The sequence below is a fragment of the Quercus suber genome, unplaced genomic scaffold (assembly GCF_002906115.3).
Source record: "Quercus suber isolate HL8 unplaced genomic scaffold, Cork oak 2.0 scaffold_1141, whole genome shotgun sequence".
Classification (NCBI taxonomy): Eukaryota; Viridiplantae; Streptophyta; class Magnoliopsida; order Fagales; family Fagaceae; genus Quercus; species Quercus suber.
This window is the reverse complement of record NW_027070543.1, coordinates 36702-53061: the sequence shown is the minus strand read 5'-3', so window position 1 is coordinate 53061 and position 16360 is coordinate 36702. Positions and strand designations below refer to the sequence as shown.

Sequence of the window (16360 nt, the reverse complement as noted above, 5' to 3'; positions counted from 1 at the left end):
AAGGTAGATGAGGGTGTCACTATGGCTATATGTAATTATTGTAAAAAATCACATCTTGCCGATAGTAAGAGTTATGGAACTAGTAATTTGTTAGCTCATGCGACAATCTGTCCCAAGAACCCTAATAGAGAAGATAAAGGGCAGAAAACCTTAGCTTTTGAACCTAGAAATGATGGAGATGAAGGGTTCAAACTTGTGTCAACAACTTTTTCTGTTGAGGCTTCTAGAAAGGCACTAGCTGAAATGATTATAATTGATGAGTTGTCTTTTAGGTGTGTTGAGGGGTATGGGTTTAAGAAATATGTAACTACCTTATAACCTAAGCTCCGTCTAAAGTATGTTCCATCTCGTCAAACTGTGGCTAGAGATGTGATTAGAATTTATAATAGTGAGAGAGAAAAGCTAAGGAAATCCTTAAAGGGTAATAGGGTGTGTCTTACTATGGACACATGGACTTCTATACAAAATTTGAATTATATGTGTCTCACAAGTCACTTTACTGATGATGATTGGAAGTTGCATAAGAGAATTTTAAATTTTTGTCAAGTTGAAGATCATAAGGGGGAGACTATAGGTAGAAAGATTTAGATGTCTTTGCGTGAGTGGGGTATTGATGGCATTTTCACTTTAACAGTGGATAATGCTAGTTCCAATTTAATCACAATTAAATTTTTGCAAAGGGTAACAAAAGATTGGAATGGGACAGTTTTAGAAAATGAGTTCATGCACATGAGGTGTTGTGCCTATATCCTAAATCTCATTGTTGGGGAGAGTTTGAAAGAAATTGATGCATCTGTTGCTAGGGTGCGTGAAGCTGTGAAGTATGTGAAATCCTCACCCAATAGAAATCAAGCTTCTAGGAATTTTATGGAGAGGTTAGGTATGGAGTCCAAGAGTATTCTTTGTCTAGATGTACCTACTAGGTGGAACTCAACTTACTTTATGTTAGAAACTACTGAAAAATTCGAGAAAGTATTCCTTAGGATGGACTTTGAAGATGATGGTTATTCATCATACTTTAGGAGCAAGGAAGATAGTGGTGGTTTGGGATCTCCTTGTATGAGTGATTTCCAAAATTGTAGGGCATTTGTGACTTTCTTAAGGCTTTTTTACAATACAACAAAGAAGTTCTCCGGCTCTTTGTATGTTACCTCAAATGCCTTTTTTGATGAGATCTTTGTTATTCAGGAGAGTATTTCTCATTTAGTTAATTCCCAAAACATCCTCTTGAAAAACACTACCACAAACATGCAAACTAAATTTGAGAAGTATTGGGGGGAAGGTGATAAAATTAATCCTCTTCTGTATGTGGCTGTGGTTCTTGATCCACACAAAAAATTGAGGATTTTGAAGTTTTCTTTTTTTGAAATTTATGGGAATGGAGTGGGGAATGTGATGGTTAATAAGGTGAAAGCTGTTTTAATGAAATTGTATAATTTTTACTGTTCTGTTAATTCCCTAAATATGCAAGAACCAAGTGGGAGTGAGAAGACACAAATGGTAGGTGATGCAAGTGATCCATATGTGATGGTTGACTCTCGCTATGAGCTTTTCTTAGAAGCTGAGCAATCTGTAGGTTGTAGTAATGAGGTTGACAAGTATTTGGCTAAAAATTGTGATGGTAGAAGGGATGTGAATTTTGAGGTATTGGGATGGTGGAAGGACAATTCTAGTAGGTACCTAATGTTGTCCAAAGTGGCTAAGGATGTGCTGGCTATACCAGTTTCAACTGTTGCATTTGAGTCAGCATTTAGCACCGAAGGCCGCATTGTTGATCCATTTCGAAGTTCTCTCTCTCCTCTCATGGTTCAAAACCTTGTATGTGCACAAAATTGGCTTCAAGCCACAGTACCATTTTCTCATCGCCAATCAAGGGATGAGGTTGAGGCATTGGAGGAGGAATTTCATGATTTAGGTAATATGTTTAAATTCTGGAACTTATAGTCTGTCTCATGTTCAAACAAAATTTAATATGTTGTATTTATTTCCTTTTCTTTTCTAGTTTTAAATCAACAATCATCATCAAGTGCATCAACAAGTACCAGCTCCAAATTGGGTTCTAGCTCAGGCAAACGACCCATAATTAGTGTTGAAGATTGATAACTGGCTTGGTATGTTACTGCCTTTGGCCTCTTACTGTTATAAACTTGCCGCACTTTATATTTGGTCTTGTATTTGGTAGTAATGTATTATTTGTTAAATATTTTTTTGTCTTTTGTAGGCGGAATCAATTATTTTGTGCAGGAGGTAGCCTTTTGGGAACATTTTGGAAGCTTTTTTGTAAATTTCTTTTCTAACAAGTCTTAATGCTTATAGAAAAGAAATCCTAGGAATCATATAGGTTTTCTTTTCTATTAGTTATAAGCTTGAGTATTTGTTATTTAATGCTTTGGAAAAGCTTTTTTTTTTTTTTTCGAAATACTTGTGGTATTTTATAATTTGTAATTAATTATATTGCTAGGAACATTGTATAGCCAGCAAGGTTACTGCCTTCATATGATTTACTGCCTTGTGGGAACATTGAATTACTACTGCCTTTATAATTAATCACTTGTTGTGTGGTTGTTGGAAATACACATGTTTTGTGTGTATTGTTTTGCTATTTTGTCCAAGTTATTTGTTGTGTTAATTTTTGGGTAGTCAATGTCGCTTTTAACAAGTCAGGTGGTGAAAATAGGATTTTGTGTGTTACTTGTGTTGTGCTCTTTGTCTAGGTTTTACCATATATATTGATGTGTTTAGTTTTTTTGGTCAATGTGTGGATGCTTAGCAGATGTTGTAAAAATAGGTTTATTTTGTGCTGTTGTGGGGTATTGTCCAGGATATTTAATGCTTAACAGGTGGTAAAAATTGGCTTATTCTGTGACTTGGGGTGAGGTATTTTTTCCAGGAAGTTTTTGTTTTGAATATATTTATAAGTGAAGTAGCTTAATTTAAGTTTACTTGAAGGCCCATTTAAAAAAAAAATTAAAAAAAAAAAAAAAACGGAGGCCTAACTTGTTTTATATGGAAAGTGCAAAAAATAAGACACCTAAATAATTTTTTAACTGCCAAACTCCTTAATTAGGGTTGAAAAAATTGAACAAAAAAAAAATTCATAGAAGTCCAAAAAATGGGCCCATCAATGGCCTAAACCCACCAAACCGACAACTCCGACCCGCCCATCCGGTGACCCGAAGAACCGGATCCGACCTGACTATTCGATCGGATACGGGTCTGTGATCCAATAACTCGACTCAAACAGGTTGAGTTCGGTTCAGGCCCAAACCTGAACTGACCCGACCTGTGAGGCCTACCCACCATCGAAGATCTCGAACCTTATGTGGGAATTTGGTGGGGTAGGGAATTGGCCATGAATATGAGAATTGAGAAAAAGAGTTTTGAAAAAAGGGTCTTTTCACACTTCAAACATGATAAATTAACGAGAATGGTATAATCTTCGACTAACTTCAAATATTTTGCATAAACCTAAACTAAGAGCAACCACATCATAGGTTGCGAAATTGTGCAAAATACAAAAAGTGGTTATTTTTACACATTTTAACCAAAAAAAGCACCTACATTAGTGCTTGCAAAATTGTTTATATAAACAAAAATACTACAGTAATCATGCATATATGCACAGTTACTATAGCTTTGCATTTAATATTTTAGTATTTTTTTTCTCTCTCCTTCTCTTTGGTCCCTCTGATTCTCACCTCACTCTCTCTTTTTCTTTTTTTTTTTCTCTCTCCGCATCAATTCTCTCAACTCTCTCTTTCTCTCATCTCATAATCTTCCTTTTCCATGGCCCGACCCACAGATCAGTGGGGGTTATGCATTGTGGGCTTTGATGCACCTAGGGTGTGATGTTGAAGACGTTGATCAGAGCTTCATAAGCTTCGTATGATGTTGATGCACCATTTTGGGCTTTGACGCATCAGAGCTTCCATGGCCAGATAATGGGAGGCATCGATCTTGTTGCATAGTGGTTGGGTTGAATGGATATTTGGATTTCGTTGATGGTGGTTGGGTTGAATGGGTATTTGGATTTCATTAGTGGTGGCTGGGTTGAATGGATATTTGGGTGGGTTGATGATGGAGGCTAGTTGCTTGATGATGGTGGTTGAGTGGGTTGATGATAGAGGCTGGTTGCTTGATGATGGTGGCTGGATGGGTTATGTTAGGTCTGAGAGAGAGATGATAGTATAAAAAAAATGAATATTTTATTAAATAAATGTTTAGAATAGATAGACTGATGTGGGTGTTTTGTAGAAGTAGGTGTGTAAAATAGAAAAAGTGTGTGTGTGTGTTTTTGTGCAAAATAGATGGAAATTTTACACTTGCTAGTGTAGTTGCTCTAATTACTCCTTTGTGGCTTGTTAGAAAGTCAAATCTCACATGAGATACTAATCATAGTACTTAATAACATAGTAAACAAAATTTATACCATGTCAAGGGTTTCACGCGTCATTGAAGTAGTTTCGATTTAATGAATTCTTGTTTCTATAATAATATTTTAGTATTTCATGTCTATAAGATGTCGTTAAAGATCTTTTTGAAACATTTTAAAGTATAATAATGATTTTGAAACAAAATTCAAAAGTTAAGAACCAAATATACAATTGAGCCAACAATTTTTAACAAAAATAATCCAAAACCTGACAAATTCCAATCAAGCCAAAATTTTTTGAGTAACAGTTAAAAAAAGTAAGTGCCAAAATTGATAATTAAGATAACCTATATCTATAGTAAATGGTGAAAATGAACCAGGAATAAATAAATGGTGGGAAATTATATATGCTCTACTAAAGAAATGAATAAATGATGAGTATATCTTTATTGGTTTATTAATATCATAGTTCGACTGATTGAATGTCTTATTTTCTAAACACCTATTTTAGTATTTTTATTGTGAGTTTCAGTTAGCTCAACTGGTAAACTCTCTGATGGTTGAATAAGAGATTTAGAATTCAATCTCCACCTATACCAAAAATCAATTGGTGTCTTGGTCTGATGATAAAGAGCTATCATCAAGAGTATGGTTTTCAGACCCGAACTGTTCAATGAACCATAAAAGGAAGAGGTTCAAAATTTTTAAGGTCAGATCGAGGTCGAACCATGATGATGCCATAATTAATATTATAATTATTTAAAATATAAATAAATATACAATATTAGTACAAATTAAAAAAAAAAAATTAAAAAGTCGAATTAAATATAGAAATCTATTCTTCTCAAATATATGGCCACTTATTAGATTTATTTGTATTTGTGCTCAAGTTTAATTATTAAAAAATACATAAAAAAAATAGTATTTGTGTTGAATGGCCATAACGTGGGACCTATGAAATTATGAATACATTAATTTAAGAGAAATGATATGTTCACAATATTTTCACAACATTTTTATAACAAATTTTTAGTGGCAGATTGTTATTGTTGGACAAAAAAGTAATTTTAGTGTTAGGTTTAAATTTGAACTAATAACAACTAATTATTTATACTTTGTTGTAAAAATATTATAAAAATATTATCTACGCAGATCTCTCTTAATTTAAACAAAAAAGTGCTGATATTTGTATTGCATGACCACATGGCACACTAGGAAGGAATCACTGATTTTATTTAAAAACAAAAAATCAAAAAAAACAAAACAAAACAAAATAGAAAAACTCTTACCACTAGTAATGCAAAATGTGGCATCCCCATTAATAATCTCACCTACCCTACCAACTACCCCACTTGACCACTTCTCTTTCTTTCCTTTTGGCCGCTGAAGCCATATTTGATTATTCATTCTCATTTTTGTTCCCCTTGACTCTCTGTGTCTCTTTGCAAGCAGATTTGAAGATTGAGTCTCTTTTTGTTTTAGATTTGAAAATTATGAATCAATGACGCTAAAGTACCTCAAAAACTTATCAGATCCTTGTTCCTTCAATTTTTCTTTTTCTTTTTTCACTTCTTCTATATCTGTGCATAACTTTCTATTGATGTATTAGCCGAATTTCACCGGAATAGATGAAACAAAAAGGAAACCTGTGAACTGTTGGAACCGTTCACAGTTCTCAGAACTGCGCAGGCGAACCGCATTCGTACAGATCGTTGCTTTTTTTACATAAAGCGGTTCTTGATGTTAAATATACCGCAAAAATAAATGGTTCGAGATTTTTCCAATCGAATTGTATGGTTCGGTTCGAGTTTTAAAATCATAATAAAAAGTAAATGTGTTTGAAACTCTCTAAAAAAATTATTATTTCCATTGTAAAGGGAAGGCACAAGAAATGTAAAGCTTTATATACAAATTTACCTGCAAGTCAACAAAAGAGAAAAATAATAGAAGATCATCACCTACGTAACAGTAATATCAAGTACAAACATTTTCTTCGCTTTTATATTCTAGCCCACAATCTGCATAACCAAACAAAGAAAGAGAATATACGCTTATCTTGTTGAATCCTTGGCTTGGCCTTTTAACTAGCTAGTAGTTCTAGGACCATAAAAGTTATTTTGGATATATATTACTGTAAATTTTTTTAAAAAATATTCTCTCATCTTTGTATGTGTTAAAAATACTTAATATTTTCAAAAGCTCTAAGACCATAAATTATTCCATAATTTTTTTGCCACAACTCTAACGTGACAGATTATTAGTAGTTAACTATCACTTACATATGAATCCACAATTTTTTCTTTACCAATCATACTTTGCCATGTCACAGTTGTGGGAAGAAGTTGTGAAAAATTATGTGGTCCTAGACTTTTCCTTAACTAGCTAGATTGGGATAGCAAAAATTGTTTGGCACCAGTTATTTTCAGGAACTTAGCATCCCTTACCAGGTGTTTTCTTTCCACAGTGTGTGTTTGACCCTAGCTTATAAGACAGTTTTTGTTTTTTTGTACAACTTTTTTTAATTTTAGTTCTTTATTTTTTCAAAAATACAAATATATTTTAGCATAATTTCAACAAAAAAGCTAAATAAATTGTTCCCAAAGAGAGTGGTTGATCCAAAATTTGTGAAGCTTTTATTTATTTGTTTTTAATTATGAGAAGAAAAATTCATGAAGCTTGTGTAAGGAAAGGAGTTGAGTTTTTTGCCCTATGCTTTAATGTGGGGTTACAAACAAAGTGATATCATTATACATGTTAAATATTTAATGGACTAATTAAACCTACCAAAGAATGAGCTAAACACAACACAGATGTATCTTTCTTCGAAAATCTATCCCGTGTAGAGGGAGGATTACCTAGATATATGGTAAGGGGAACTGGTTAAAAGGTTTTGCTATATTTCGACTGGACACACAACAAAGTGTGATGGATGGTTGAACCCTGGGATCTTGTACATGACCTTTTAGCCTCAAAGCTTGGCATCTCTAACATCAATGTGGAATTTGATGCAAAGATGGTTTTTCAGCTTTTGAAGAATAATCTTAGTAAAAATCCTCTAATGGAACTATTACTAACTATAGGAGCCTCTTGAATACTTTCCTAGACAAGCGGATTGATCATGTCTACTATAGAGGCAATCAATGAACGGATGTTCTTACTAAACTTGGAGCACTTCAAACATGTATTTTTGTTTTTTGTTTTTTTTTTAATTTTTATAACTCAATGTCAATGTTAGAGAATTTTTTTGATCATCAATAAGATTGGACTCTTTTTGATAATTCAATAGTTACGATGGGAAAGAGGGATTTAAACACTTGATATCACAAAAATAGTAAGAGGTGACAACTAGAAAAGTTACAAGACCTTGACAATAATTTTGAGCTATTTTGTCACAAACTTATTTTTCTTTAATTTAATGCATTACCACTATTTACCAAAAATATGAAAACATTAATCCGTCCCTTCTTTTTCATTTTGTTTCCTTTGCAATCTCATTAATATCTTAAATATTCCACCAGATATTACGGATATTGAAGTTATCGTTAACTTCAATTCTCAACCCACTTTCTTCCCAAAGTAAGCACTTAAACAAAGTTAAGTATGCAAACAATGATATGATTTAATTCATGGGTGGTACATAGTAGAGGCTTGGGGGCCTCCAAAAAAGAACACCAAAATTTGAGCTCCTCCCTAAAACAAAAGGTTAGATTTCTTAAACTCAAACATTCTTTAGGTTGAAATTTTCAAAAAAACCAAAATTATCTCAAAAATATGAATAAAGATTTAAGTATATCACAGGGATAATAAAGATATCCAATTTACATTCAATTATCTTAATATTGTATGAAATTTTCCATACTTTTATTAAAAATATAACGTTAAAAAGTCAAAAAGAGAATTCAATCAAGAAACAAGAAGTATTGTGTTAGTTTAGACCTTTCTTTAAAAGTATGAAGTTTTATCATTTACACTATAAAGTTTTTTTTTTTAAAAAAACACACACACACAAAGGGAAAATTAATTATCATTAATGTATTTAGATTTCATTTTTCCAAAAAATTTAGTGTCTTAATTGAGTGGGATTTCTATTGGTTTAAATATTTTGGGGCCATGTTAGAGGTAGGAAAAATAGCACATAACCAATATTAAAAAAAACTAGGGTAAAATACTATTTTGATTCTTCAACTCTACCAAAAGTTTGTTTTCTATTCCTAAATTTTTTTTTTCTTCCTTAAACTTTGTAAAGAAAATTTTAAATAGTTTAAAGACAAAATTAAGGATAAAAAAAGAACTTTCTTCAATAGTTTCTTTTGGTAAAGTTTAAGGATAGAAAATAAAATATTTTCAATAATGTAGAGATGAAAAATGAATTTTTCAATAGTTTAAGGTTGAAAAGCGAACATTTTAAAGTTTATAGATGAAATTTTTTTTTGGTAAATATCAAAGACCAAAATAATATTTTACAAAAAAATTCTAATTATTATCATAAAATTTTGGGCTTTTATAATAGGGATGAAACTTTTTTTTATAAAGGGCATGAGATGAGACTTTTTTGTAATGGGGTTCAGGTTTAGTTCACGGCCTTGGGTCAGCCCTATATTAGACTAATACTAATTGTAACCGGTAATTAAAACAATTTTTCCTATATTTAGTGACCATGGTGACATTTGGTGGCTTAACTGAGTGTCGATGCGGTATTTGACCTAGACTAAAGTTAATTTATTTTTTAAAACTATCAACATATGGCACACAATGATTGGAACACAAGGATATAAATTTTCAGTGAGACAAAATTACCCTCACATCCACACAACCCGATCCAAACAAACAGGGTCTCCAAAATCCCCAAATCAGAAAGGACGAACCCCCGGTCCCCAACGCCATAGTTGTAATGTCATCTCGCTCAAAAGCATCAACAGATCTCCTTATTATCTCATCATCATCATCATCTTGACTTTAAATTATCTCCTTCCTGAAAACTTTTATATTGGTATCTTTTTTCTTTTCTTTTTTTGGTTACAGATTTATGCTCAAAAACAATATTATCTTCATCAATTTCATCATCCAAAATAGAATAAGTCTTCTGTTTTCTTGCCAACATTGCAGCTTCCCTCTCTTGTTTCTGATAAAGGTTTACTACACTTCTACCAGTTCAGGGTACTCTAGTGAAGATTTGTTGAGCAAACCCAAGAAGGCAATTCTTTTTCTTACTTATCTGTGTATAGCAAGAATGCTCAAACTCTTTGTGTTGCTTTAGTACCTGTTAGCTTCAACAGCGGAGGGAGTCTGCCTTTGAATTCTTCATTGCCGGTTGGGGTCGCCGATTGAGGCCAGTGGGACTATGGCTATGGGTACCTGGGTTCATCATTTCATATTTGGCGATTTTGAGATTGGGTTGTTTGGATCAAGTTGTGGGTGTGAGGGTAATTTTGTCTAACTAAAAAATTTTGATTCATGTGTGCCAATTATTGTGTGCCACATGTTTATAATTTAAAAAATAAATAAATTAGTCCAAGTCAAATACTACATCAGTAGTTTATTAAGTCACATAGGACATAAACTAGCAGATATAGACATAAGTACAAAAAATATTGCGTTTTGTAAAGTTTAGAGATAAAAAACAAACTTTTGAAAGTTTAGAAATGGAAGAATTTTTGTGAAAGTTTAGGAACGAAAATGATATTTTATCCTATATTCTTTTTTGCACATATTCATAAAAACTAAACAATTTTTATATACTAATTAAAAATTTAGGAAGATCATCTGATGATATTCATGAAAATGAAAAAAAGAAACAGAGATGAAGAATATATAAAAATGATGAATTCTCTTTCTATCTACTAACTATATAAAGAGAGCCAATGGCTCTAGCTACAAGATTCTTGGTTTATTCAACACAGTTTTTTTTTTTTTTTTTTGGTAACAAGCCAAAAAGGGTTTAGGTGAGAAAGAAAAATTTTTAATATTAGAAAAATGTTATGTCCACAACATTTTCATAATATATTTTAAGTAGCAAGTTATTATTGAGTATTATTGGTGTGGAAAAAGTAATTTTAGTAGTGGGTTCAAATTAGAATCATTAATAACTTACTGCTGAAGATTTGTTGTAAAAGTATTATAGAAATATTGTAAATGTAACAATTAGTATTTAATATTATTACCTAAAAACCTTAAAATAAGGAGAATTGGTGAGTTCTCTTCTTCTTTTTTTCCTTCAAGTACACCAATTTAGTTTGAGCTTGTTTTTGTTTTTTGTTTTATTTTTTTTTAATGATTTTTATATATTTACTTTGTACTTTTGCAATGTAAGTTTACACCGTAAAATATAGACACACAAAAAGTGGCAAATATTATACATATTTGTAAAAAAAAAAAAAAAAAGGTAAATATTGTACAAATTTTTCAAATGAGTACAACATTTGCCAATTTTGGATGTCTACAATAAAAATATACATTATAAGTACAATGTAAACATAAAGATATTGTAAAAATGTTGTGACACATGTCAGTTCCTTTTGGGACACACTTAAACAAAATTAAAAAAAATATATATATCAAACTAAGATATAGCACAACTAAAAATAAATGTATTGCATTGTGAAAATGTCATGACATTTTGTTGTTATCACAATATTTTCACAACTATTAGCGTGTAAGTTCCTTAAATTTCAAAATAAAATAGTAAATTATTAGATTGAGATCCACCATAGTTGGAAATAAAGGTATTGTGAAAATATTGTGATATTAAAGGTATTGTGAAAATATTGTGATATTTTGTTGTTTTCCTAGACCTTTTTTTTTATTTTTTTTTTATAATCAAATTTGTTAAGCCAAAATTCACTTTTTCATGCATAATTTTCTTGGTTTCTTTTTTTTAATTTTTTAATTTTTTTTACACACTTTTTAAAATTTAAAGTAAAATAAATAAATAAAAAAGAAAGTTTTACACCAAAAGTAAAAAAATAAAATAAAAAAATGGGCCCTTTAAGTTTGAGGTAATTTTATTGCTCCCTAAACTTTAAAACTAAGGAAATACTCCTAACTGTTACTCTCTTTGTTGAACCATTTTGAAATCTTGCGATTCTTAAAATATCCTATTGTAGAATGTCTAAATTAAATACACTTACTAAATTTTAATATCCAATAAATTTTTCTTTGTATTTTGAGTTTTATGTGGTAGTCATACTTGAAAAGTTGAAATGGTGATATATGGTGTTCTATTTGTTACCTAAAGAACTTTGATTTTCCTAGGTTTAAATATTCTAGACTTAAAATTTTATCTAATTGAAACTTCAATGACACATGCCTTTTGTTATCCTCTTCTTCTTCTTCTTTTTATTTTTTATTTTTTTATTTATTTGTTTTCTTACTTAAAAGGGTGTTCATTAAAAACTAAGTAAGCTAAATGTTATGGCTAGACTCATAAAATGTAAGATAATAAAAAAATAGGTATGAATAATAAAATCTTTATTGTGGATAATTGCAAGTATTTGATGAAGACCTTCAATTGTAGTATATATTGTGACAATGTCTTAGCAAAACTCAATTGTTTATTATCTGAAAAATATGATATTCATTATCACTTTTAGAAGTTTTTAGTGAATGGATAATATCTTTAGCAAACAGGTTCTAAGAAATTATTATGGCAAATAAATACTCATATATCAAAATAGTTACTCTAAGTTGAATACATGGTTTCATTTTTCTTCAAATAGAAGTTTTGTCTTAAATTTCTCACTCAAACAGGCAGCACGTGCCTTGCATGTGCCACCCAAACTGGTAAGAGCATCCACGACAGTGGAACTAAAAAATTAGCTATTAGGCACCTACAGAAGTTACTTTATCTATTTTACCTCTTCACTCCTAACATCAATAGATTCTATATTTTTAGCTATTTGATTAAAATAATGCAAATAACTCATTAGAATAATAATAAAAACATCCACAGCAAACTTTAGTAACCAACCACAACCATTTCCACCATTAGCCGCAACCACCACCACCACCACCACAACTAGTCCACAACAGGAAAAAACCAATAAAAAAAAAAAAAAAAAAAAAAGCAACCAAGCAGCCCCAAATATACCACCACCACCACCACCACAACTAGTCCACAACAGGAAAAAAACAATAAAAAAAAAAAAAAAAAAAAAGCAACCAAGCAGCCCCAAATTCCCAATCTCTTTCCTCAACCCAGACCAAACAAAATCACCAATCACAAACAAAATAAAAAATCACCAATCATGCCTCGTGGGTCAGCATGGGTCGGATATATGAACAGAGCTGGGCTTCGTCGAGAATAATGGATGAACAGAGTTGGGCTTCGGTGGGGAGGATGGTGTCGACATGGGTCGGATATATGACGGCGTGGGTCGGCTTGGGAATTGGGACTTGGGTCGGCGAGCTGGGTCAGCGAAAGGGGTGGGTCGAAGTTGGGTAGGCGAGCTGGATTTGCAACGGCGTGTGTCAGCAGCGTGGGTCGGGGGAGTGGGTCAGTGAGAGTTGGGTACGGGTGGCCTAGCAGCGATGAGAGTTGAGAGAGAGAGAGCGAGAGAGAGGTTTGAGTTATGAGAGGTCTGAAAGTTGAGAGAGAGAGAGTTGAGAATTCTAAGAGTTAAGAGAGAGGTCTAAAAGAAACGTAGAAGAAAACGTTTGTAAAAAAAAAACCGAAAAAATAATATTTTAATCAGATGTAGAATAAAAAATTAATTTTTTTAGCTTTTAGCTATAGTGCACAACCATATATAGCTGTGCATTGTAGCAAGGTAGGTAAAATATTTACCTATAGCACCACTATTGTAGTGCCTTTTTGTATATAGTAAATAGCTTTTTAGCACCATTATTGTGGATGCTCTAAGAAGAAACAAGACCAAGCTACGTGTATCAAGGAAAATTTTATTTAAAAAATTCATAACCCATGCTTACAAATGTGACAGGGAGGTGCATACACAGGTCGTTCACTATTAAAATTAAATAAAAAATTATTCCTTCAATTAAAAAGTGACATAAAAATAAAAGAAATAAACTTTAAAAGGCCATTTTTATTAAAAACATATATATACACATAAGGGTGAAAATAAACTAATCAAAATTCCAAATTTCAAGACGTGGATATGCTTGTGTACATGAAGTCATGAACCTCACAAACACCAGGCAATAAAGAAAAAAAGAAGTAATTAACCTTAATTACAAGGCTTATTTCCTAGCTAGAGCAGATATACATACATCTGACGTCTCAGACAAATAGTTGCTCATATCATCCGACTCCATGCCCTATCCTTAGTCCTTATCAACTTGGGGATAAACTTTCTGTCCAATTCAATAAAAAAAAGAAAAAAAAATGATAAAAGGTAATATAGTTTTACTACATAAAATTTACAAACTGATATAGTAATAATGAATATTTTTTGGTGGGTTTCAACTATGCCTCTCTATAATTGGCGATGCATTAATTTGTAAGTTTAATATAATAAAATTTGTATTATTTAGTAAAAAAAACATTGTGCATTACTGGCATGATAGTCACTTCATATAAGTACAAGTGTTTGTGAACTGGAAGATAAATGCCGAAATTTAAGTTAAAAAGAAAGAGTTTTACAGACATAATATTAGTAATACATATAAGTGTATCATAAAACTTTGGGCCACGAGAAAGATACATTTCTAACATTGTAAAAAGATAAAATCAAAACTAATCCCTTTAATGGTGTAACGTTAAGATAAAATTTTATAATACGATAAAGTTGTTTTTTTTTAAGAAATCAAGCTAGTAACCTTATGTGTGTGGGTGTGTGTGTATATATATATATTGGTTTATTAATATCATAGTTCATCCAAACAAAAAATTCATGACTCAACTGTTGGAGATACTGATGATTGAATGTCGTATTTTCTAAAAACTCATTTTAGTATTTTCACTCTAAGGGTCTATTTGAGATTTGCTTATTTTGTTAAAATTGAATTTTTTTTACTAAAAGTACTATAGATATAGATAAATGTTAGTTGAAATAGTATAGTGACACCCATAAATAGTACCAAAAAGTGTAGTGGGACCTATAAATAGTAGCAAAAAATAGTTTAATAGTAAAACAAGTTGGCAAAAAATAAGCTAGCTAAACCGACACTGGTCCATTTGGATACAGCTGAAAATTGAAAATTGAAAACACTATAGCAAAATAATTTTTAAATGTGTAAATAATACCGTTGGAGCCATTTTTAATGAAAAAATTGTTAAAAAGTGAAGTTTGTGGGTCCTGTAAATAGTGCATGGGACCCACTAGTGTGCACTGTTCACAAAAAAAATGTCAACAATCATGGCTTGAAAGAAAAAAAAGAAAAAAGAAAAAAGGGCAAACGCAAAACGCACTGCGTTTCAGCTATCCAAACCACACCTAAAGGGAAAGGAACAAGAAATGGAAAGCTTTTTAATATGTATATTTTTTTGTAGCACTAGGAAATTATATCTTTACCTACAACTATACAAGTCAACAGAAGAGAAAAGTATTGAAAGATCACCTACGCGTATATGTAATATAAAGTATATACATTTTCCTCTCTTATATAATTCATGGCCTTTACTGTATTGGGATGGCACAAATTGTTTTCACAACAGTTATTTCCAGGAAATTGGCAGCCCTTGGAAGGTGCTTTTTTCCCATAGGACTTTGGCAATTTTGACAACACCGCAACAGCCACCAGGTTTATTTTATAAAAGGGAGTGATTGATCCAAATATTCACGTGGTATAAGGAAAGGAGTACACAGTTTTTTGCTCAGGCTTCAATGTTTGGTACAAAGTACCATCATTATACCCGTTAAATAACATAAATTTCCTAAAGGACGAACTTTTTTTTATATATGATTTTTTTAACAAATAAAGGTATGTAGACTTTTTTTTTAAGTATTTGACTATTTTTTGAGGTATATGTAATATCTATATTTCATACACACCAAGTTATTACATGAATGAATTTCTTGAAGATGGCATCAAAATGTTGGCAAAATGTTTAAAATATTATGCATGATATTTAATAGATATATGAGCATACAAAAGAATATATATAAATATGTACATGTAATCATGGTTTGACGAGAAAGAACAACCATTGTTAATAAATATTATAATTTTCACATTGACTTGTAAATTGCCGAGTCAACCAAATGATATAAATAATACGAGTCAATTATATTGTTAATATATAATTGTGACATGTGGTAATTTCAAATATTAACCAATCTCGAACGCAAGTCCATCAACTCAAAAGGTTTCAAGAAAGTTGAATTAATTAATTCAATGCAACTTTCTTACCTGGCAACTCAGGTCAGAAGAGCAATGAGTTCTTAAATAGTTCTTACGCTCACGCTCAAGAAATTACATGGCAACTCAGGTTGGAAAAGCAACGAGTTCGAGCTCTTAACTCAGGTCAGAAAAGCAACGAGTTCGTAAAGAATGTCACAAAGCGACGACGAGTTTTTAAAGAATTTCACGAAGCGACAAGTTCTTAAAGAATGTCACAATCAAGAAAATTTAATTAATTAAACAAACGCAATACTTTTTTCTTTCTCACAAGGATACCCAATCTCTCCTTTCCATAAGAATCGTTTCTATAAGAAAGAATGTCACTAGGATACCCAATATCTCCTTTCCATAAGAAAGTCAATTGAACGAGACCCCAATGTCTTCAAATTCAATGGCTCAACTTCCTTCCATCCAATCGTCCTCTGCCTCTACTCCCCCAAACCGGTGAGAATATATGTAGCAGAATATTTTTTTTATTAACAAATTCTAATTATATAGCAGAGTATTTCATACAATTAAATTTCTTTTGTTACTGCAGGGATCAAATGTCGTTTCTTTCAGACGTTAAACTCGCTGCTCAAATGCTTGGCCTGGTCATCCTCATCATCACACTCATTCTCACACTTCGCAGGTTGTTAACTAACAACACTGCTACTAACGCCCAAATTCTTCCTGGCGGTAACCTTGCTG

At 31.7% G+C, this 16360-nt stretch overlaps 1 protein-coding gene across 1 annotated transcript; it reads left to right on the top strand.

Annotated features, from left to right (window-relative positions):
• The first annotated feature begins 588 nt into the window (after positions 1-588).
• On the top strand, positions 589-1944 carry LOC112034875 (zinc finger BED domain-containing protein RICESLEEPER 1-like). The gene has a single exon (XM_065769394.1). It carries the CDS (start codon positions 589-591, stop codon positions 1942-1944), a length of 1356 nt encoding a protein of 451 aa, XP_065625466.1.
• Positions 1945-16360: the final 14416 nt, after the last annotated feature.

Bases quoted from the DNA above. Each gene is read 5' to 3' on its own strand.
- LOC112034875 (XM_065769394.1), top strand. From the start codon at position 589: ATGTCTTTGCGTGAGTGGGGTATTGATGGCATTTTCACTTTAACAGTG.